This window comes from Balaenoptera ricei, chromosome 14, assembly GCF_028023285.1.
Source record: "Balaenoptera ricei isolate mBalRic1 chromosome 14, mBalRic1.hap2, whole genome shotgun sequence".
NCBI classification, from domain to species: Eukaryota; Metazoa; Chordata; class Mammalia; order Artiodactyla; family Balaenopteridae; genus Balaenoptera; species Balaenoptera ricei.
The window spans coordinates 48833347-48856924 of NC_082652.1; the positions used below are offsets into that span (position 1 = coordinate 48833347).

The window sequence follows — 23578 nt, forward strand, 5'->3', positions numbered from 1 at the left end:
GGATAATATACACTGTGCTTGCACACATTGAATAAGGTAGTAATAATCAATACCACCCTTGTTTGTAGAGAGGGGAAAATAAGTTACCATGACGAGAAGCACCTGGGAAGAGTTAATGTCTGAGTTATTGTATGAATGCTCAAGTAACTGTATTTAAAAAACAAGTGATTTAATAGTGGTTTTTTTAAATTAAAAAGTGTGTAACAGTATGGATCTTCATTACAGTGCTATCTGGTTAAATGAGATGAAAGACAATGAGAGAAAAAAATACAAATATAAAAAAAGGTAAATAACCATTAATATTGCTGTGCAGCAGAAAAAGCACAGATAGATGTGGTATCAGAACATATAGCAGAGAGAATAGAAGCACAGACACTGAAGCATAAAAAGAAACAAGGATAACAAATGTTTATATTCAGCTCTCATTTGTTCATTAAGATATTTATTTAACACCTATTGAGAAAGACACAGACACCCACGCACATGCAGACACACACAATGCCTGCCAGCAAGGAGCTCAGCTGAGAGGAGACAACAAATAAGCAAGCCAACAGTAACTGTACATAGTGTGATAAGTGCTAGGAGAGAGGTAACCAGGGAGAGCTACTTAATGGATACTTGTTGAGCACTGAATACATGTCAAGTGCTACCCTAAGTGATTGGGGTACAAAGATGAATTAAAACAAAGGTTGCCAGTTTATATTCTCATGAAGAAAAAAAAAGAGACATGAAAAAGATATTCCACTGCAATCCTAAGTACAATAATGGAAGCAGCAGAAAAAGCAGTTAATACCACCTTGGTTTGTAGAGAGGGGAAAATAAGTTACCATGAGGAGAAGCATCTGGGAAGAGCTAATGTCTGAGCTATTGTATGAATGATCAATTAACCATATTTTAAAAACCAAGCCAAAAAAAAGAGGAGGAGGAGGAGAAGGAGGGGGTGGGGGAAGGAAAAGAAGGGAAGCAGAGGAATACTAGAGACAAAGACTGCAAAGACTGAAGCTTAAAACAATATGAGTTTGAATATGTAAGCATTCTAATAGGCTAGAACATTAAAAAATCATGGAAGGGAGTAGTAAGAGATGTCTGGAGCTGTGAAGGTGACAGATGACTGTTTCTAATTTATCAGTCTGGAAGCTTTATCCTATAGCTGGTACGGAGCCTCGAAAAATTTTAAAGCTTTTGAAAGTAAATAATAATTCATCCTTTGTAGATAAATTGTACCAGTGATGCTCTATATGCTGAATCTGAGGGCTCACACCTTGAACGAGGTAGACCAGTTGGAAGCCTATTTAATATTCCAATTAAGAGACAATTAGGACCTGGTTCATTTCATTGGTAATTGAAACAGAAAGAAAGGAAAGCACCTATTGGAGACCGACATCTGAAAGACAGATTTAACAGAAGTTGGTAAGATGTTGGCTGTAAGATGGTAGAGAGGGATAATAGGATGATGCCTGAAACAACCTACTTGATAGATAATGGTGTCAAGATGTGATGTTGGGGGAGAGGGTAGATATTCAAAATGATACTATCAGGAGAAATAAAGGATGTGGCTAGAGATTAAAAAGTAAAGTAAAAATATGATACATGTTAAAATAATGAGAGTAGGTAAAATTCCTGGGATAGGGAGTAGATCAAGAATGCAAATGGGCTGTGTTTAGAATTCTGAGCTAATCTTTCAGGGGACCAGCAGAGATAAATGAGGATTCCTAGAAAGAACAGCTTCAGAAAGTTAAAGGAAGAATCAAGAGCATGGGATTTTGAACCTCAAAAAGAGATAGCCACAAATGCTTGGGTCACATAAAGAAAAAAAAAGCCATGCAACAAGACTAAAAAATATCCTCCTTTAGGAAGGGAGGTCCCAAACCTTACCTCATCCAACTACCACTAAAATGATGTCTTTAAAAGAGAAATCTGACCATATGAGTTTTTTAGTGGATTTCCACACTCTTCAGCAGATTCCAAACCCCTTAAAATGATTCACTATCTGACACTTAGTTCCCCACCTTTAATATTTGTCCCTGCCTGCCTGCCACACAAAAACACATGCGTACGAATTTATGCACGTGGGCGCGTGCACACAAACACATATACATAAACACAAGTTAGGTAAAGCACTTGCTCTGAGCTCCAGCTACACAGTCAAAAGTACAGCTGTGTGAACGCACCACACTCTTACCTGTGGCCTAACAGAATTCCAATTTTAATGTTAGATCTACTATTTGGGATTATTATTATTGGACTAACATGTTAATAAGCATATTTGAGTATTCACTAAAGGCCATTTAAGTTGAAGTCAAATTAAATTGCTAAAGATGACATAAGAAAAATCCTGAATCAAAATATAGAAAATTAGGTTTCAAATGCCAGCTGTGCCATCTGTGGGAATTAGGTTAGCTATTTTGCCTCTCTGAATCCTAAATTCTTTATTTCTTCCTTGGAAGCACATAATAATTGTTTAGAAAAAGTAGAATTCAAGAGAGGATGTATAAATATTCCACCTCCTTAGTGATCAGAGAAATGGAGTTTGAAACAATACTGAGAGTATATTTTTTCATTTACTGTATTGCAATAGATTTTTTTAAAACAATAGTAGTACTTAATGTTAGCATAAGGGCATAGCAGAACAAGCTCATGAACTGCTCAGCTTCAGTAAGTGGTATATTTCTGGAAAGCAGTTTTAGAGAGGGGTTAGAAATTTTAAAATATTACAGCCAATCTACTTCTACAAATCTACTTAGAAATTTTAAACAGCAAGGATGCTAAGATTTCTGAACATAATATATGTACTTACAGAAAGTCATAAAAATAAAAACCTAAATATAAAAATTAGAGTAATCCTGGCAAAAATCAAGGTACACTAATATAACAGACTTTTGTACAGATATTTAAATGATGTATTTGAAATTTATATAACAATGTGACAAAAAATTTAATTATGGGAATAAAATCAGAACACAGGTTCATCAAGAATGAAAAAATCAGTAATATATTAATAGTGTTACCTCTGTCTATCGATATGATTTTAGGTTTTCAATCTGTTTTTGAACATTTTACACTTTCTTTTCTACACTAAATATGCATTATAATCAAAGGGATAAAAAGATCATACAAGATACTTTTGCTCTGAATGCCCTAGAAATGTGATAAAATGGAGCTTTGAATATCATGGTTTAGGAAACGAAAATAAAGTCTGGGCATATCCAAGGGCACAAATTGCAAATTAGAACCGCTTTCAAAAATATAAGGATGCAAATGATTAACTCAACTTTATCCTAGGACTCAAAGATTTTCCAGAAATGGTTTCCAGAAGAAAATGGACAACACACAGTAAAGATAGCCAAGAGCACTGGGAAAAGAGACAGCAAAAGCATCAGCTAGAAGAATTAGATACAGAAGTAGATTACAAAGACTGCAGGTATTTACATTATTGGATACAGATTATAAAATAACTATTCATACTATGTTTAAGAAGTAAAAGATAAGCTTTAAGTATTTGCATCAAACAGGGAATCATAAAATGACTTAGAAGATTTGGAAGAAAAGCAAATGAAATTTGGAAATGAGTAATTATTTTTGCATCTATCTATCTATTTTCTTCCTATCTATCTATCCATCCTAGTAAGAGACTTGAAAAAACAAGATGAATGGCTGGTTATGTGCTCACATATTGCCTCTGTCCTTTGTTTTCTCCTTCTTTGGAACACCACATAGGTATGTGGCAGATGTGACTCTTGCCTGCACATCTCTTAATCTCTCCTTCATGTTACAAACTTTTCACTAATTCTCTGTTCAGCACTGTGTAATCTGCTGCAAAAATCACTCATTTAATTTTTAGTTTCAAGTACAAATTTGAGGAAAAAAATAAGTGACATCTTAAGATGTTATCTGAACAAGCATAATGCATACTATGGAAATCCTCTATAACCAGGGCTGCTACATTCCCGTTGCATGTGATAGACTGTACTAGTGTTCCCAATTGTTCATTATCTCTCTTCTTAACAGGATTAGACTTCCCACCCAGTAGACATTGGGCCTGGCCATGTGACTTGCTTTGTTCAATGGAGTGTGAGCAAGAGTAACATTTATCATCCTGTAGAAGCTACAGAGCCACTGAGTTATCTCACTAATGCACTTGTGCTACAAGAGCAACATGCCCTAGAAGGATCCCATCCTTCACCCTGCATCTGAGAAGCAGAAATTACATGAATCACACACACAGCAGACACACCTAGGCTGCAGTACAATTGAGAAATAAACCTTTATACTTGAATACCACTAAGACTTGGCGGGTGCTCGTTGGTGCTGGATAATGTAATAAAATGTAACTCTCACACTCTTCCTTTTCTCCAGAGCTGTCTCGTCATTACCCACTCTTACCCACTTACCCACTACAGATTACCCACTCTTCAGATTTTTCTTCTTCTCTGGTTCTCTTTCTTAATAAAATAAAATACAGTTTACAACTACAATTTTAGGTTATCCTTTAGAAAATAATGTTCCTTTTGCTTTCTTTAAAAAAGTATATTTAACATACAGATAAATTTTACAAATGGTTTCATTCTATCATCCAAAGGTAAAATAAGCACTAAGAAATCTTAGCAATCTTCCTACACAATTGTCCAGTATCATCATCACTTCTCTCCATTCTTTCTTCTTTCCCTCCTTTCAATAATTAATGATGGATAGCATAGTACATGTCAGGAACTATGCTTGATGATGATAATTCAATGATGAAGAAAATATGGTCATGGCTTATGTCTGTCCTCATGGATCTTCCCATTTGTTGAGGAAGATGGACACCAGTCAAATATTTACACACACAAAGCTGCAAATATGACAAGCGATATGAAGGAAAAAATGTATACCATATACACACATAATAGAGTAATTGGATATAACTGGACAGTCAATGAAAGCTACCCAGACTGACTCCTCAGCTGTAATCTTAAAGATAAGTAGTAATTAATTAGGTAGAAGGTGGAGGAAAAACCTTTATTGAAAAGGAATTAGCATAAAAACACCTTAAGGGCTGGAAAAAAAACATGACAAATAGGAGAAATTGAAGTAAGGGGCCATTGTGTTTGAACCAAATAATAAGACTGAACCAGGTGTGACAGGAGACTGCAGAGCCACGCATTCCTGCCTACTCAGGAACCTTGTGGGGTACGTTAAAGAGGGGCTTTTGTTCCCTCACCCCTGCTAAAATTAATGCAAGTATGGAGGGAAACGGATCATACTTGTGTTAAAAAAATTAAAAGAAAAAAGAACGCACCTACCACAATGTAGATAATGGATTAGAAAAGGAGCATAGTTATTGCAGGTAAACCAGCTTTGGAAGGCAGCTATGCTCACCGCTATACCACCAATGCTGCACAAAACCAGCTTTGGAAATCACCAGTTCACAAGTTCATGCAAGACATGATGATAGCTTGTACCAGAGTGCTGGTGCAGTAGTGAAGCAGATAGATTAAAAAATTATTTAGTATGTGGAACATTTCTTGTTAACATGTTGAATATGAGGGTTGAAACAGGAAGGGGAATCAAGAAAACTCATAAGTTTATGAGCTAAGAACTCTAGTTTAGTAGTTTCAGGGAAGAATTGAGTACTGACTGAAGGAGATCACTAGCTTGATTAGACACATTTTAAAGTATCTTTGAGTATAAGAGAATATGTTCAAAGGAAATGATATGAATCACTTTTCATTATTTTGATTTTTCTAAATGGATTCAGAATGATAAAAGAGCAACATTTGGGATAGAAATAAAACTTAAGCTAATGATAAAGACAAACACAAACACCATCATACCACCCCAGGAACACAAAATGAAGTGATTTATTATATTTAACATATTACATATGCTATATAAGAATGAAATTCATATTTGCAATATTACCTGTCACTGATATAACCTAGTATAGTTTCAATATCGATCTCAAGTCTTCTATTTTCTTCCATCAATTGAGAATATGCTATTGAGACATCTGAAGAATCTTTTGCGATATTAGAAAGCTCAATATCCCATGTTCTTTTCTTTTAAAAAAGAATAAAAGAATCATTCATACATGTTTACATAAAAATGATTTAAAATAAAAATTACTAAAAGTAATTTCATTATTACACATTGTTTTTTCTTTTTGAGTGAAAAAGAAAAAGAAAAAAATATGTAATAATGAAATTACTTTTAGTTGTATGAGTTAATACTTGGGAATAGAGAATGGAGCTCTAGTGAGAAATAGGGAAACATCAACTTACTGTGGCATAAAAATTATTATGTGCTTCCAAATATTCATTTTCATAAATTTTTTTCTTCCAGACTAGTTGATCATAAATTCTTTTCAAATCTTCTAGCTAAGGAAAAAATACACACACACACACACAATAAATTGTGGAGCTTTCCATTCTTCTGTGAAGTAAGAAATTATCTTTCAAATTATGCAACTATAACATAATATTGATAAAAATATTATAAAATAACACCATAGGCTGTTTTCACTTATGAAAATTGATGCAAGAGTCTGAATAAAATATAGCAAATCAAGTCTAACAGTATACAAATGCATAATCATGATAAAATAGAATGTATTTACTTTAGAATGTCTTTACTTTAAAAAAAGATAAAATAGAATGTATTTTAGTTATGTTATAAGAATTGATAAAAATTAGAAAATTCAAATCTTTGCTCTTACCAACAAATTAAAAAAGAAAATAACATAAATATGGCCAACACTACACAAAAAAGCCATTTGATAAATTCACTATCTAGTTTCCATAATTTTTAAACTAGCACAAGGAAAACACACCCAAATATAATATAAAGAATGAACATAAAATATCAAAATAAATCATAAAATACTGAACCCATGCCCACTGAATGCAAAAAATGAAACCAGATTATCTTTCATCACCATTGTTATTAATCCTGTTTTGTGAAATTTAGCTAAATGCAAGTGGATAATGAAACTAAGTTTTACTAGTATAATATAGAATATGAAAATATAATGTCTTCAATTTTAGATGATATAATTGAATACCCAAGAAGACAGAAGAGTCTATTTAAAACTACAATAAATGATTTTTGGAAAAAAGTCATAAGGAAATTAATAGCTTTTATCTATAAGAGTAATAATCTGTTAAATATATTGTGACAATATTTAAAAACTTTTGTCAAAAATATAAAGTATTTGGAAATAAATTCAACACAAAAGGGAGGACCTATAATACAGCAAACAAAAATTCTTATTTAAAAGCTTAAATCAACAAAAAATGATATTTCATAAAAAGGTTTAATAAGATATACTGTCAGTTACCACAAAATTAATATAAGACATGATAAAAAGGAGTATTCTCTTTGAAACTTCATGAAATTCATATGGAAGAAAAGGTATGTGAGACTAGCCAAGAGGTATGTGAAAAATAATAATAATCTTGGAAACTTGCTACCAGATATTAAAACGTCTTATAATACCACTATATTAAGGAGTATTTATTTTTGGCATTGCAATAAAGAACAGAAGGAAACACTAGAGCCCAGAAATAGATCTAATGGTATTTGAATTCAGTGAGAGAGAAATCATTTACTTTAATTAATGGATTGGAAGAATGTAGAACCTCTGTTTAAAAAAGAAAGACACACACACACACACACACAAAAAAAAAGAAAGACAAAGTTATCTTTCTACTTCACATCTAACTCACATTATAACAAAAATAAATTTCAGATTAATAATAATTAATAATAACCTAAATGTAAATACAAAAAAGTACAAATTATTAGAGTAATCAATATGAGTTTATTTGTATAATCTTGGGCTGAAGGATAATGTCACCTTGTCAAGTAAACCAAGATTTGTTGACATGTCTGATGGCATATTTTACAAAAGTTGTGTGGAAAAACATACCATAAACAAGACTGGAGGAAAAATAAGACTGAGAAAAATGTAAAATAAAAGCCCAATTTTCTGAGATATAGTCCTTATGAAAGGTATCAGTGGACACGGTCCATTAAGAATATCTGAAAACTCTTCTCCATAAAGGTAATGAGAAAACTGGCCAAAAAAAAGAGTCAAAATTAGCTTTTTTCAGAACTTTGGAAATCAAGTGAAGGTTTGCAGCAAATAGGGAGCACCTATTCAAGATAATCAGTCTAATCTGAGTAAGAGGTATGATCTTTGCGGTGTTTTAACTTGTCCTAATCCTTCCCTCCAGGTCCATGATAGCCTTGAACAGCACACATTTGTGGAGAAACCCATCAGTTGGGCAGCCACCAGAGGGAGCAGAACTGATCTGGAATGCTTTCAAAGCCTCATTCTCACAGAACTGTCATTATTTGACCTGTCTGGTGGTTTTTTGCATGACTCCATCTGCAAGGACATCTGTATTTTCTTGATACAGAGCTCTCCCAGTACAAAACATCTCACCAGGAAATTTTCTCCCAAGCCATGATTGTCAAAATTTTAAGTAGAACAGGCAATTGATTAACTTTGTGGCCACCTGAGACAGTAGACAATGATTGGGACAAATGGTAAACTAACCGTTAGGCTATAAAACAAGTCACATTAGATTTTAAAAGATTAAAATGATGTAAAGTATCTTCTCTAACCATACAGGAACGAAATTAGAAATCAGTAACAGAATCAAATTTGGAAATACAAAAATATGTGGAAATTAAACAGTATACTCCTATTCTATTCACCAACAGGTCAAAGAAGAAATCTCAAGAATTAGAAAATACTTTGAGATGAATGAGAATTAAAGAACAACATAGTAAAACTTTTTGGATGCAGTTAGAGCAACACATGTATACCTGTAAATGCCTGTAATAAAGAAGATCTCAAGCCAATAATCTAATTTTACATCTAAAGGAAATGGAAAAAGTAGAGCAAACGAAACCCAAAGCAAGTAGAAGAAAGAAAATAATAAAGTTTAGAGTGGTAACAAATGAGTATACAAAAAAATAAACAACAACAAAAACCTAATAAAACCAAAAGACAGTACTTTGAAAAAGTCAAGAAATTTAAGAAAACTAGATACACTAAGAAAAAAAGGTCAAATTACTAAAATCAGAAATTAAAGAGGGGACATTACTATTAACCTCACAAAAATAAGAATGATTATAATGGAATACTATAAATCATTTGATGCTGACAAATTAGATAAACAAGATGAAATGGACAAATTACTAAAACGACATGAATTACCAAAACTGACTAAGAAAAAACAGAAAACCCGAATACCTATATAACAGGTAAAGAGATTCATAATCAAAAAACTTCCCACACAAAAAAGGCCAGGAGTAGACTGCTTCACTGGTGAATTCTACTAAATGTTAAAAGATGAATTAACAAGAGTTCTTCAAAAACTCTTAAAAGTTAGGAAAGAAGTATTCTACGAGGCTATATTACCCAATACCAAATCATGCCCAAGACATCACAAGAAATAAAACTATAGACCAATATCACTTGTGAATATAAACACAAACATCCTCCACAAAATAGTAGCAAACAATCCAGTAATATATGAGGGATTATACACCACAACCAAGTAGGATTCATGTTGGGAATGCAAGATTGTTTCAACATGCAAAAATCACTTAATGTAATATACTGTATTAATATAATACAGAATCAAATTCACCTGATCCTCTCAATGGATATAGAAAAGTTATTTTACATAATTCTACACCCTTTCATGATGAAACCACTTAACTAACAACAACAACAAAAAAAAACTATGAAATTTCCTCAGCCTGATATAAAAGTGTATGAAAAACAAACACTATACTTAATGATGAAAAATGAATGCTAACATCTGAGATCAGGAAGAACAGCATGTTTGCCCTCACCACTAATTTTAAACATTGTACTTGAGGTTCTAGTCAGAGTATTTATGCAACAAAAATAAATAATCTGGTTTCCATATTGGGAGGAAAGAAATAAAAGCATTTGTATTTGCAGATTTTCAGATCTTACACATAGAAAATCCTAATGAATCTACAAAAAAAACCCCTACTAGAGTCTAGTATAAGTTTAGCAACTTGCAGGGTATAACACAGAAAAATTGGTTTTATTTCCATACAATAGCAATTAACAATCCAAAAATGAAATTAAGGAAAAAAGTTCATTTACAGTAGCATCAAAATTAATAAAATTATTAGGAATAAATTTTACTAAAAAGTGCAAAATTTATATACTGAAAACTAACACATAGTTGAAAAGAGTTGAAGAGGCTTAAATAAATGGAAAGACACCTTTGTTCATGGATTAGAAGATGATAATACTCCTTTAATTGATCTACTGATTCCATGCAATCCCCTTTCAAAATGCTAGTTTACTTCTTTTCAGAAATTGACAAGCATATCCTAAAATACATTTGAAAACCCAAAGGTCCCAGGATAGCAAAAACAATCTTTGAAAGAAAAAAACTGGAGGGCTCACATTTCTGGATTTTAAAACATTCTACAAAGCTACAGTGATCAAAACATGGTAGTACTGGCACAGGGAAAGACATACAAATCAATGCAATAGAGTTCAGAGTCCCTAAATAAATCAATGGTTGACTGAATTCAATAAAGGTGTCTAGATAATGCAATGGGGAAAAAATAGTGTTTTAAAAAAGTGCTGTTGGGAATACTGGATACCCTCATGCAAAGAACGAGTTTGGACCCCCTACTTCATACAAAAATTACTAAAATTGGATCAAAGACCTAAATGTAAGAATTAAAATGATAAAAATATCAGAAGAAAAGATAGACATAAATCCTGTGACTTTGGTTCAGGCAACAGTTTCTTAGATATGACACTTAAAGCATGGGTAACCAAAAACAAAATAGACAAATAAGACTTCATCAAAGTTAAAAACTTTTGGGCTTCAAGAATTATCAAAAGTGAAAAGACACTTTACAGAGTAGGAGAAAATATTTTCAAACTATCTATCTGATGAGAGTCTAATATCGAGGCTACATAAAGAATACTTACAACTCAATAATGAAATGTCAACTGAATTTAAAATGGTCAAAAGATTTGAAAAGACATTTCTCCAAAGGAGATAAACAAATGGAAAACAAGCACATGAAAAAATTTTCTATATCATTAGTGATTAGGGAAATGCAAATCGAAACCACAAGATACCACTTCACACCCAATAGGATGGTTTTAATAATAAAGATAGACAATACCAATTATTGCTGAGGATATGAAGAAATTAGAACCCTCATAGATTGCTGGTGGGAATATAAAATGTTGCAGTCACTTTGAAAATAATTGGCAGTTCCTTAAAATGTTAAACACAATTATATGTCCCAGAAATTCCACTTCTAGGTATATAACCAAGAGAAATGACAACATGTACACAAAAACTTGTACATCAATGTTAATAGCAGCATTATTCATAATAGCCAAGAGGTAGAAACAGCCAAAACACCCTTCAACTGATGAATGGATAAACAAAATGTGATATATACATACAATGGAATACTATTCAGACATAAAAAGAATGAAGTACTGATAGATTCTACAACATGGCTATGAAATGTCCAGAAGCAGCAAATCCACAGAGACGGAAAGTAAATTTGTTGGTTGCTAAGGGATGAGGGGAGGAAGGAATTGAGAATGACTGCTAATGGGTATAGGGTCACTTTTGGGCATAATTAAAATGTTCTAAAATTACATAGTGGTTATAGTTCCATAAACTTGTGAATATACTAAAAACCACTAAATTATACAATTAAAATACAAGGCCAATATTTCTAAGAGGCAACAAAATCCTGAAATTAATGACAAATAATTCAAAAGAACATTGTTTTCCAAACCATTTCTGAATCCTCTTTATTTTACTCACATTTACATACCATACCACCTGTACTATTATACATTTAACAATTTTCTTAAGTCAACTAATTTATTTAAAAAGAAACTACTGTTATTGTAAATTAAAATCCAATATTATATACCATAAAGAGTAACTTTAAAAATAAAATTAAAAACGATTTGATGAAATAAACAGCTAATATAAAAATGTTTTAAAGTAGTACTAAATGTATTCCATTTACCAAAAGAAATACTAAATATAATTTTTAGAAGAATTACCATCCATAATTAAAGGAATATTTGGGCTGATGCTATAACTTTAAGATGAGAAGTTCAATAAATTATAAGATGATTTACCTGTATATAAATTAACAAGGTAATTGAACATTAGACTTAATTTCTAAACCAAATGAAAATAGACTTTTTATAAATTTTTGTTTCGAGAAGCCTTTGAAATATTTTCCAAAAATGTTCTTCAGAAACTAACAAATTACTTAGCTAAGTGATATTCAAGCTTTCATACCCACTCATTATTACTATTGCTTGGTAAATAATCATGAAAAAACTATTAATCAAGCTTTTTAGATACTGCAACATATTTTGAATGCATTTCTCAGATAAAGTTGTAACCAAGTCATTGAGAAAATGAGACACATCTAACTTGACATGATTAAAGGGTGTATTCCATGGCTTCAGTTTTGTTGGATTTATTATTTTCCCCTAATGTGCAATACTTATTTTAAATTTGTATTAGGACATTTAAGGTTTTTGAATGAGAAAACATCTTTGTGGTATATCCTAATTTTTGATGCAGTTCTCAATCATAAAAGTCATGTAGAAGCATGAATTTTTTACCCAAGAAGACTTGAAGTTCTAATTGAATTAATAGGGAGTGAGAAGTTTTCAGAAAAGTCCACATTAAAGATTAATGGTTGATCACCCATTTACAAATCTGAGAGCACGTATGTGTATTTGGTGGTTTGAACTAATTCAGTGAATAATTTTAACAACTTCATGAAGTATTTCCCCTTTAATCAACACCTTAAACCCTAATCTCTCTTGTAGATTATTAACATATTAAATTAACACACATCTAGTTGTTCAGATGAGATAATTGAGTATCTAAAAGGTGTAAAGTGAAGGTCACAACCAGAATGTGGAGAAATCTGAGTCCAACACTCTACAATAGATTAAAACAACATTAAATGTTGCTTTAAATGAATTGCTTTAAATGAATTGCTTTAAAAATTCTCAACCTCATGAGTCATCATAGAAATGCAAATTTAAAACTACAGTAGGATAAATTCAACAAAAGCACAATAGTTAAAAATAAATAAAAGATAATATTAGATGATGGTATTAATCTGAGGCTGGAATTCTCATACATGGTGGTCTGAGTAGAAAAATGTATAACAATTTTGGGAAAATATTTGGCATGATCTGTGAAAACTGAACATATGCATATTTGGACAAGTAATCCCCAACATACATGAATGCATGATTTTAATGAGTATTTTGAAGGTCTTGGTCTGAAACACTGGAAGGACTGAATTGTCATAAACTCAAATGGGGAAGGCTGCAGGTATAATGAAATGTGGATATCAAGTTTAATTTTTGAAAAGTTAAGCTTGAGAAACCCACTAGACATCTAAATGGAGACTGGGTTGGCAGTTACATATACAAAGCTTATAATAAGAGGATAAGCCCTTGGATTCTCAAATGTCTGGAGTGTGGAGAGATAAAGAGAAACCAGTAAAGGAAACTGAGAACAAGAATCCAGAAAAGTAAGAAGAAACAAGAATAGTATGTGTTCTTAGAGCCAAGAGAAAAAAGTTTCCAGAGATAAGGGTATAACCAACTTGGTTAAGTGCTACATGTAAGTTAAAGAAGATAAGAACAAAGAAACAATGATTAGATTTAGCAATGTGGAAATCACTGTTGACCTAAATCAGAGATATTCTGGTTGAATGGTGAGACAAAAAAGAAAACTGGAATGTATTTAAGAAAGGATGGGATATTATGACCAAGTGAGGTCATAATTCAAGGTTCAACATTAGGAAATCCATGAATATAATTCACTATATTTATAGAGAAGATATTACATGAACATGTCCCTAAATGCAGAAAAGGCTTGACAAAAACTGACATCCATTCCCAATTTAAAAAATACTCAATAAATTGAAACTGATAAATAATTTTTTAACATAATAAAATGCATATTGAATCTTAAAGCTGGCCTCTTACTTAAGGGAAAAAACTAGCAGCAATCCCATTAAGAGAAGGACACAAAAAGGATGCCCATGATCTTTACTATCATTTAACACTGTACTTTATGTATTGACCAATGTAAACAGAAGACAAAAAATTAAAAGGCATAAAAAATAATGAAGGAATAACCATATCTCTATTTGAAGATAAAATAATATCATCCCTGAAAGATTCCAAGATAAACAATGACAAAACTACCATAAATAAATTTTAAATCAGTAAATTAGTATGATATACGTATATATATATATTTTTTCCATTAGATGGTAGAGCCGGTCTATCTAAAATCTTTTTAGATAATCACTTCCCTATTTTGACTACACTGAGGTGGTTGGGAGGACATCCTTAAGTTTCCTTCTAATTTAAGGGATATGTGAATCTCACCCTTCTATAAGGAACTTCAATTAAAAGTAATTGAATATGTGTCTTTTGGTTGGAGCATTTAATCCATTTACATTTAAGGTAATTTTAGATATGTATGTTCCTCTTACCATTTTCTTAATTGTTTTGGGTTTGGTCTTGTAGATCTTCTTCTTTTCTTGTGTTTCCCACATAGAGAAGTTCCTTTAGCATTTATTGTAAAACTAGTTTGGTGGTGCTGAATTCTCTTAACTTTGGCTTTTCTGTAAAGCTTTTGATTTCTCTGTTGAATCTGAATGAGATCCTTGCTGGGTAATCTTGGTTGTAGGTTTTTCCCTTTCATCACTTTAAATATATCCTGCCACTCCCTTCTGGCCTGCAGAGTTTCTGCTGAAAAATCAGCTGATAACCTTATGGGGATTCCCTTGTATGTTATTTTTTGCTTTTCCCTTGCTGCTTTTAATATTTTTTCCTTGAATTTAATTTTTGTTAGTTTGATTAATATGTATCTTGGTATGTTTCTCCTAGGGTTTATCCTGTATGGGATTCTCTGCGCTTCCTGGACTTGGGTGGCTATTTTCTTTCCCACGTTAGGGAAGTTTTCCACTACACTCTCTTCAAATATTTTCTCAGACCCTTTCTCTTTCTCTTCTTCTTCTGGGACCCATATAATTTGAATGTTGGTGTGTTTAGTGTTGTCCCAGAGGTCTCTGGGACTGTCTTCAATATTTTTAATTCTTTTTTCTTTATTCTGCTCCTTGGTAGTTATTTCCACCATTCTATATTCCAGCTCACTTATTCATTGTTCTGCCTCAGTTATTCTGCTATTGATTCCTTCTAGTGTATTTTTCATTACAGTTATTGTGTTGTTCATCTCTGTTTCTTCGTTCTTTAGTTCTTCTAGGTCTTTGTTAAACATTTCTTGTATTTTCTCAATCCGTGCCTTCATTCTATTTCTGAGATTTTGGAACATCTTTACCATCATTACTCTGAATTCTTTTTCAGGTCGGTTGCCTATTCCTCTTCATTTATTTGGTCTTGTAGGTTTTTACCTTGCTCCTTCATCAGTAACATATTTTTTTGTCGTCTCATTTTTTTTGATGGGTGGGACTCTGTTCCTATCTTACTGGTTGTTAGGCCTGAGGCACAGACTAGCTGAATGGATACAAAAACAAAACCCATATATTTGCTGCCTAAAAGAGACCCACTTCAGACCTAGGGACACATACAGACTGAAAGTGAGGGGATGGAAAAAGATATTCCATGCAAATGGAAATCAAAAGAAACCTGGTGTAGCAATACTCATAACAGAAAAATAGACTTTGAAATACAGACTGTTACAAGAGATAAGGAAGGACACTACATAATGATAAAGGGATCAATCCAAGAAGAAGATATAACAATTATAAATATTTATGAACCCAACATAGTAGCACTTCAATATAAAAGGCAAATGCTAATAGCCATAAAAGGGGAAATCAACAGTAACAAAATAATAGTGGGGGACTTTAACACACCACTTACACCAATGGACAGATCACCCAGACAGAAAATAAATAAGGAAACAAGATTTAAATGACACAATAAACCAGATAGATTTAATTGATATTTATAGGACATTCCACCAGAAAGTGGCAGAATACACTTTCTTCTCAAGTGCACATGGAACATTCTCCAGGATTGATCACATCTTGGGTCACAAATCAAGTCTTGGAAAATTTAAGAAAATTGAAATCATATCAATTATCTTTTCCAACAACAATGCTATGAGACTGGAAATCAATAACAGGAAAAAAAACTGTAAAAAACACAAACATATGGAGGTTAAACAGTGCACTGCTAAACAATCAAGAGATCACTGAAGAAATCAAAGAGGAAATTTTAAAAAAATACATAGAAACAACTGACAATGAAAATACGACAACACAAAACCTATGGGATGCAGCAAAAGCAGTTCTAAGGGGGAAGTTTATAGCAATACAACATCACCTCAAGAAACGAGAAAAATCTCAAATAAACAATCTAAGCTTATGCCTAAAGCAACTAGGGAAAGAAGAACAAGGAGAACCCAAAGTCAGTAGAATGAAAGAAATCATAAAGATTAGAGCAGAAATAAATGAAATAGAAATGAAAAAAACAACAGCAAAGATCAATAAAACTAAAAGTTGGTTCTTTCAGAAGATAAACAAAATTGATGACCCTTTAGCGAAACCCATCAAGAAAAAGAGGGAGGATTCAAATCAATAAAATTAGAATTGAAAAAGAAGAACTTACGACTGACACGGCAGAAATACAAAGGATCGTAAAAGACTACTACAAGCAACTCTGTGCCAATAAAATGGACAACCTGGAAGAAATGGACAAATTGTTGGAAAGGTACAACTTTCCAATACTGAACCAGGAAGAATTAGAAAATATGAACAGACCAATCACAAGTAATGAAATTGAAACTGTAATTAAAAATCTTCCAACAAACAAAAGTCCAGGACCAGATGGCTTCACAGGTGAATTCTATCAAACATTTAGACAAGAGCTAACACCCATCATTTTCAAACTCTTCCAAAAAATTGCAAAGGAAGGAACACTCCCAAACTCATTCTACGAGGTCACCAACACCCTAATACCAAAACCAGACAACGATACTACAAAAAAAGAAAATTACAGGCCAACATCACTGATGAATATAGATGCAAAAATCCTCAACAAAATACTAGTAAACAGAATCCAATAACACATTAAAAGGATTATACACCATGATCAAGTGCGATTTATCCCAGGAAAGCAAGGATCCTTCAAGATACACAAATCAATCAATGTGATCCACTATATTAACAAATTAAGGAATAAAAACGATATGATCATCTCAATAGATGCAGAAAAAGCTTTTGACAAAATTCAACACCCATTTATGATAAAAACTCTCCAAAAAGTGGACACAGAGGGAACCTAACTCAACATAATAAAGGTCATATAGGACAAACCCACAGCAAACATCATTCTCAGTGGTGAAAAACTGAAAGCATTTCCTCTAAGATCAGGAACAAGACAAGGATGTCCACTCTTGCCACTCTTATTCAACACAGTTTTGGAAGTCTTACCCAGGTCAATCAGACAAGAAAAAGAAATAAAAGGAATACGAATTGGAAAAGAAGAAATAAAGCTGTCACTGCTTGCAGAAGACATGATACTATACATAGAAAATCCTAAAGATGCCACCCAAAAACTACTAGAGCTAATCAATGAATTAGGTAAAGTTGTAGGATACAAAATTAATGCACAGAAATCTCTTGCATTCCTATACACTAACAATGAAAGATCAGAAAGTGAAATTAAGGAAACAATCCTATTTACCATTGCAACAAAAAGTATAAAATACCTAAGAATAAACCTACCTAAGTAGGTAAAAGACCTGTATGCAGAAAACTATAAAACACTGATGAAAGACATCAAAGACGACACAAACAGATCGAGAGGTATACAATGTTCTTGGATTGGAAGAATCAACCTTGTGAAAAGGACTAGACTACCCAAAGTAATCTACAGATTCAAAGCAATCCCTAACAAATTACCAATGGTATTCTCACAGAATTAGAACAAAAAATATTACAATTTGTATGAAAACACAGAAGACCGCGAATAGCCAAAGCAATCCTCAGAAAGAAAAACAGAGCTGGAGGAATCATGCTCCCCAACTTCAGACTATACTACAAAGCTACGGTAATCAAGACACTATGGTACTGGCACAAAAACAGAAATATAGATCAATGGAACAGGATAGAAAGCCCAGAGATAAACCCACGCACCTATGGTCACTTAATCTATGACAAAACAGGCAAGAATATCCATTGGAGAAAAGACAACCTCTTCAATAAGTGGTGCTTGGAAAACTGGACAGCTACATGTAAAAGAATGAATTTAGAACACTCCCTAACACCATACACAAAAATAAACTCAAAATGGATTAGAGACCTAAATGTAAGACTGGACACTATAAAACTCTTAGTGGAAAACATAGGAAGAACACTCTTTGACATAAATGACAGCAAGATCTTTTTTGATCCACCTCCTAGAGTAATGGAAATAAAAACAAAATTAAACAAATGAGACCTAATGAAACTTAAAAGTTTTTGCACAGCAAAGGAAACCATAAACAAGATGAAAAGACAACCCTCAGAACGGGAGAAAATATTTGCAAATGAAGCAACGGACAAAGTATTAACCTCCAAAACATACACACAGCTCATGGAGCTCAATATGAAAAAAAACAAACACCCAATCAAAAAATGGGTGGAAGACCTAAACACATTTCTCCAAAGAAGACAGATGGCCAAGTGGCACATGAAAAGCTGCTCAACATCACTAATTATTAGAGAAATGTAAATCAAAACCACAATGAGGTATCACCTCACACCAGTCAGAATGGCCATCATCACAAAATCTACAAACAATAAATGCTGGAGAGGGTGTGAAGAAAAGGGAACCATCTTGCACTGTTGGTGGGAATGTAAATTCATACAGCCACTGTGGAAAACAGTAAGGAGGCTCCTTAAAAAACTAAAAATAGAACTACCATGTGACCCAGCAATGCCACTGCTGGGTATATACCCTGAAAAAACCATAATTCAAAAGGACACATGTACCCCAATGTTCATTGCAGCACTATTTACAATAGCCAGGACATAGAAACAACCTAAATGTCCAGCGACAGAAGAACGGATAAAGAGGATGTGGTACATATATACAATGGAATATTAGCCATGAAAAGGAATGAAACTGGGTCATTTGTAGAGATGTGGATGGATCTAGAGACTGTCATACAGAGTGAAGTAAGTCAAAAAGAGAAAAACAAATATTGTATATTAACGCATACATGTGGAATCCAGAAAAATGGTACAGATGAACCTATTTCCAGGGCAGGAATAGAGACGCAGATGTAGAGAATGGACATGTACACAGTGGGGGAAGGGAGGGTGTGATGACGAATTGGGAGATTAGGACTGACATATATATACTACCAGGTGTAAAATAGATAGCTAGTGGGAACCTGTTATAAAGCACAGGAAGCTCAGCTCTGTGCTCTGTGATGACCTAGATGGGTGGGATGCAGGGGGCGGGAGGGTGGTCCAAGAGGGAGGTGATATATGTATACATATAGCTGATTCTCTTCCCTGTACAGCAGAAACTAACACAACATTGTAAAGCAATTATACTCTAATAAAAAAGTAATTGAATAATATTTTTGTTATACCCAAAAATATTAACTAAAATTTTAGCAGTGACATAGACTATAGGCTTTTTTCCTAACATATACAAAACCAACACAACAATTAGAAAATAACTGAATTTATAAGATTGTAGCACTGTTATCCTTTAAAGAATACTATTGGAAGCAACCAATATTTACAATAGTTAATACACAGGAATTGTCTCTAAGAGCAGACAGTGGAGTACAAGAAATCCATTGGACAATGAAGATAATATTTACAAAATCACAATGGACTGTTTCATCTAAAAGTTAATCATAAGGCACCAAATGCATAGAAAACAATAGTGATTTTAAGTCTGTGCTATTTACTGCAATACCAGTAACTTTTCTTAGCTATTTCACTCATCAATTATAAAATTTTCAAAATCTATCTCTTTATAATACAGATAATGTTCGATAAAGACAAAATCAAGGAATTTTCATTCCAAAGAATAAGTAACTTAAATCACAAATGATATCAAGGGGAAAACCCCCTAGATTTAAAACAATGTGAACACCAAGAGTCATTATGTACTTTTGGTTTATGTTTTAAGTGATGAATCAATGCCAATGTCAACAACATTTGAAGTTAAGTAAAGAGTAAAATAGTATAACCCACATCTTAAATCACAAACTAGTTGCCATACAAGCTCCAGTAGATAATACCTCTATAGGATTAATGATATGAAAGCCAAGAAATTTAATTAATGGAAATATTGTCTTTAAAAAAGTGAGCTGAGAAAAGGGCAAAATTAAAAGTTTTCAGAATTTTGGAAAATGTGAAAATGCAGGCAAATCATTTAAGACTTATCAGAAATATAAGGCATATGATTTTTACTTGAACTTCTAATACTATACCACGATTCAACTTTCATTATTTTTCCATCACAATATTTTTTGTTAAAATTAGTAGTTATGTTAATATTTTTAAGTTTTAGAGACATTAATAACAGCTTTGTTTATAATACTTAAAAACTGAAAACATACTAAATGTCCAGTAACAAGGGACTAAGAGACTCTCAATGATTAAAATTATATTGTAAAATATAAGATGATTTTGCAATAAGTTTTTATATAAAGAGAAACATGTCATCATTACTGTATGCACATAATATCCTTTTAAAATATACTACAAGTCTGTCTATATAAAACAAATATTAACAGTGACTATATTTAAATAGTGAGATTATAGATCAGTAATTTCTTCTACTCACGTGAGCGTATTCTAAACTTTGAGGGATAAAATTAAGTATTTGTGCCATTCAAAAAGTGTCTAAAAAAAAAAAAAAGTGTCTAAAATAATTTTAGATAATAGTTTGTGTAATGAATCCCACCAATTTTATAAAGATCATAAGGAAGAAAATAGGATCCATTAGTAGCAACTGCAGTGTAGTATAGTGGTGAAAGCCTGACTGGAAATCATCTGAAGTGGGATTGCAAGGAGAGAAATAGAAACAATGAACACAGAAAATCCTTTCAAGGGGTTTTGCTGCAAAGTATAACAAGAAATACAATTTACCTTAGGGAAAGATTTAAAACCAAAAACATGAAGCATTCAAAACAGGAAAGTGGAAAGTAAAAGGAAAGAGAATAAATCTAAAGAAACAAAATGAAAGTTGTAACTATAGAAACATACATTAACATTTCAGAAGTTGGAAAACTGTAGAATTACTAAGTCCAAGAGCCATCTCTATTTTTTAATTCACTTTTTAAAAATTTGAAAAATCTCATTTAAAAAGTGACAAATACACATACGATTAGAAATGAGATAAGCAAAAGTATAAAAGAGAATTCTATATTGTATTATATTACATTTGAAATTTTTAATCCATTTGGATTATTTCTAGGACCCTTAAAAATTATAAATGAGTATCAAGGATAAATATATAGCCTGATAAGACTAATCATCATAAAATAAAACAACTGTCCATGAAAAATAAAAAAATAATTCAAACAATCTAAAAAAAATAAAAGCAATAGTCATATTTTCACCAAGATGTTCTATGAAAATTTTAAGAAAAAGTTATATAAATCTACCTTAATTCTCCAGGTAACAGAAAGGGAGAAAAGCTTCACGATTCATTTACAAAACCAGCATAATCCTGATAAGAAAATCTATCAAATATAGCACAAATTAAGAACACTGAAATACAGACTAACTTATGAATATGGATGCAAAATCTTAAATAAAATAATTGCAAATCAAACTCAGCAGTAAATTAAAAGAATAAACCATAACCAAGCAGAGTTCACCCTAAGAATTTAAAAATGATTTAATTTTAATATAATACATCATTTCAATAGGTCAAATGAGAAACCATTTAAAATCATCTTTACAGATGCTTACATTCTGTGAAAGTAATCATCTATTCCTGATAGTTTTTATAACCTGAGTATATTTTTAAAATCTTCAAAATGATAATGAGCATATGTTTGAAATCAATATTTAGATAACATTAACAACTTCTTTAAAATAAAAATTGAAATAAAGAAAGCCAATTTCATAGACATTATTTAATATTTTATACATATGTCACACAATAAAATATACACATAAGAGATTAAAACCTTATGGTGAAAAAAATTAGCAATCTGTAATTTTATATATGTTACCAGATTTTATCCATATAACACATATTGTATGATAAAACAATAACAAAAATTGCATTGCAGTTTGGCTGTATCACTTCATAACTTTGTGTCCATGAGATAAATCACTCTGCTTCTTTAGAAGTTTCCTATTTGGTACATTAATAGTATTAATAATAATTATTAGCTTATTTATTTTTAATAAATAAACTGCTTAATTTGAAAGATTTTGAAATAAAAATATTAATCAAAAGGTATAGTTTAATAGGTGTTTTGTGGTGTTTGGATTTATACTTACAGTGCCTAGAGCAATAAGTTAGCAATAAATATTAAATGTCTACTAAAAAAGACAACATCCAAAAATATGAAAATATCATATACATAAGAGGAATTCACTTATTTACAAACTTTATCTGTAAACTAAATTATGAAAAAAATTTTGTATGCCTGTCATTGTTTAATAAAATATGAAAATCACAAAGGATTTCTATATCTTTAAATGTCATATTTGTATTATTTTATCAAATGACTGGATAAAATGAAACGTAGATGGCTGTTTCTTTAATATCACAGGAAACAAAGAGTTGCAGATGATGAAATTATATTCTAAAAAAAAAATTCCTGAACTATGGGAGAAGTAGACTTCAAAGAAAACATGGGGAAAAATTATAGAAAAGCAGCTTTATTTCTACATTTAAAACAAATTTGATCTTGACAACATTTTTGAAGTATTTAACAAATTTCAAGATGTTTTCTAGGTTACAAAATCCATTGTTTGCAGAAATGAGACAGGAAAAATGTATTTTCATAGATACAATGACAACACTAGTTAGAGAAAAGTGTACATTAATGAGGTAAAGACTCTAAATTGAAAGCACGATATGCCTTGAAATTTAAAAAGATCAGTTAGGTTGTGTGTGCAATTAGGCAGCACAAATCTTTTATTTTTCTCTTGAACTAGAAGTGCCGATTGCATACCAAAAAATAATTCACGGAAATGATGCACATCATTGCTTTTAATTGAGTGCTTAATATGCCCACTTTGCAAATCTAGCTTAAAGGTTTTTATAATGAGGAAGATACAGAAAAAAAGTATATCTAAACTTCATCATGTTCTCATCTTCTCTATAAAGTATGATAGCCCACAAATGATTTCCATAATTGAAAAATATTATTAACTTCATAAATACATTCACAGTATCTCATCAAAAATAACATTTTGTTATGGAGGGCCAGACTTGCCATTTTAGAAATAATCAAAAAAATAAAAAAGTGATTTTAGGTTTAGTGAATGAATTTTCCCT

General features: G+C 31.9%; 1 protein-coding gene across 1 annotated transcript in view; it reads right to left on the reverse strand.

Annotated features, from left to right (window-relative positions):
- CCDC178 (coiled-coil domain containing 178) overlaps positions 1–23578 on the reverse strand; it is a 355393-nt gene that overhangs the window by 267129 nt on the left and 64686 nt on the right. The window contains exons 10-11 of the mRNA XM_059893788.1: positions 6261–6356; positions 5902–6038 (exon numbers count right to left, since the gene is read on the reverse strand). Coding sequence (XP_059749771.1) covers positions 5902–6038; positions 6261–6356 — 233 coding nt within the window. The remainder of the gene's footprint in view (positions 1–5901; positions 6039–6260; positions 6357–23578) is intronic.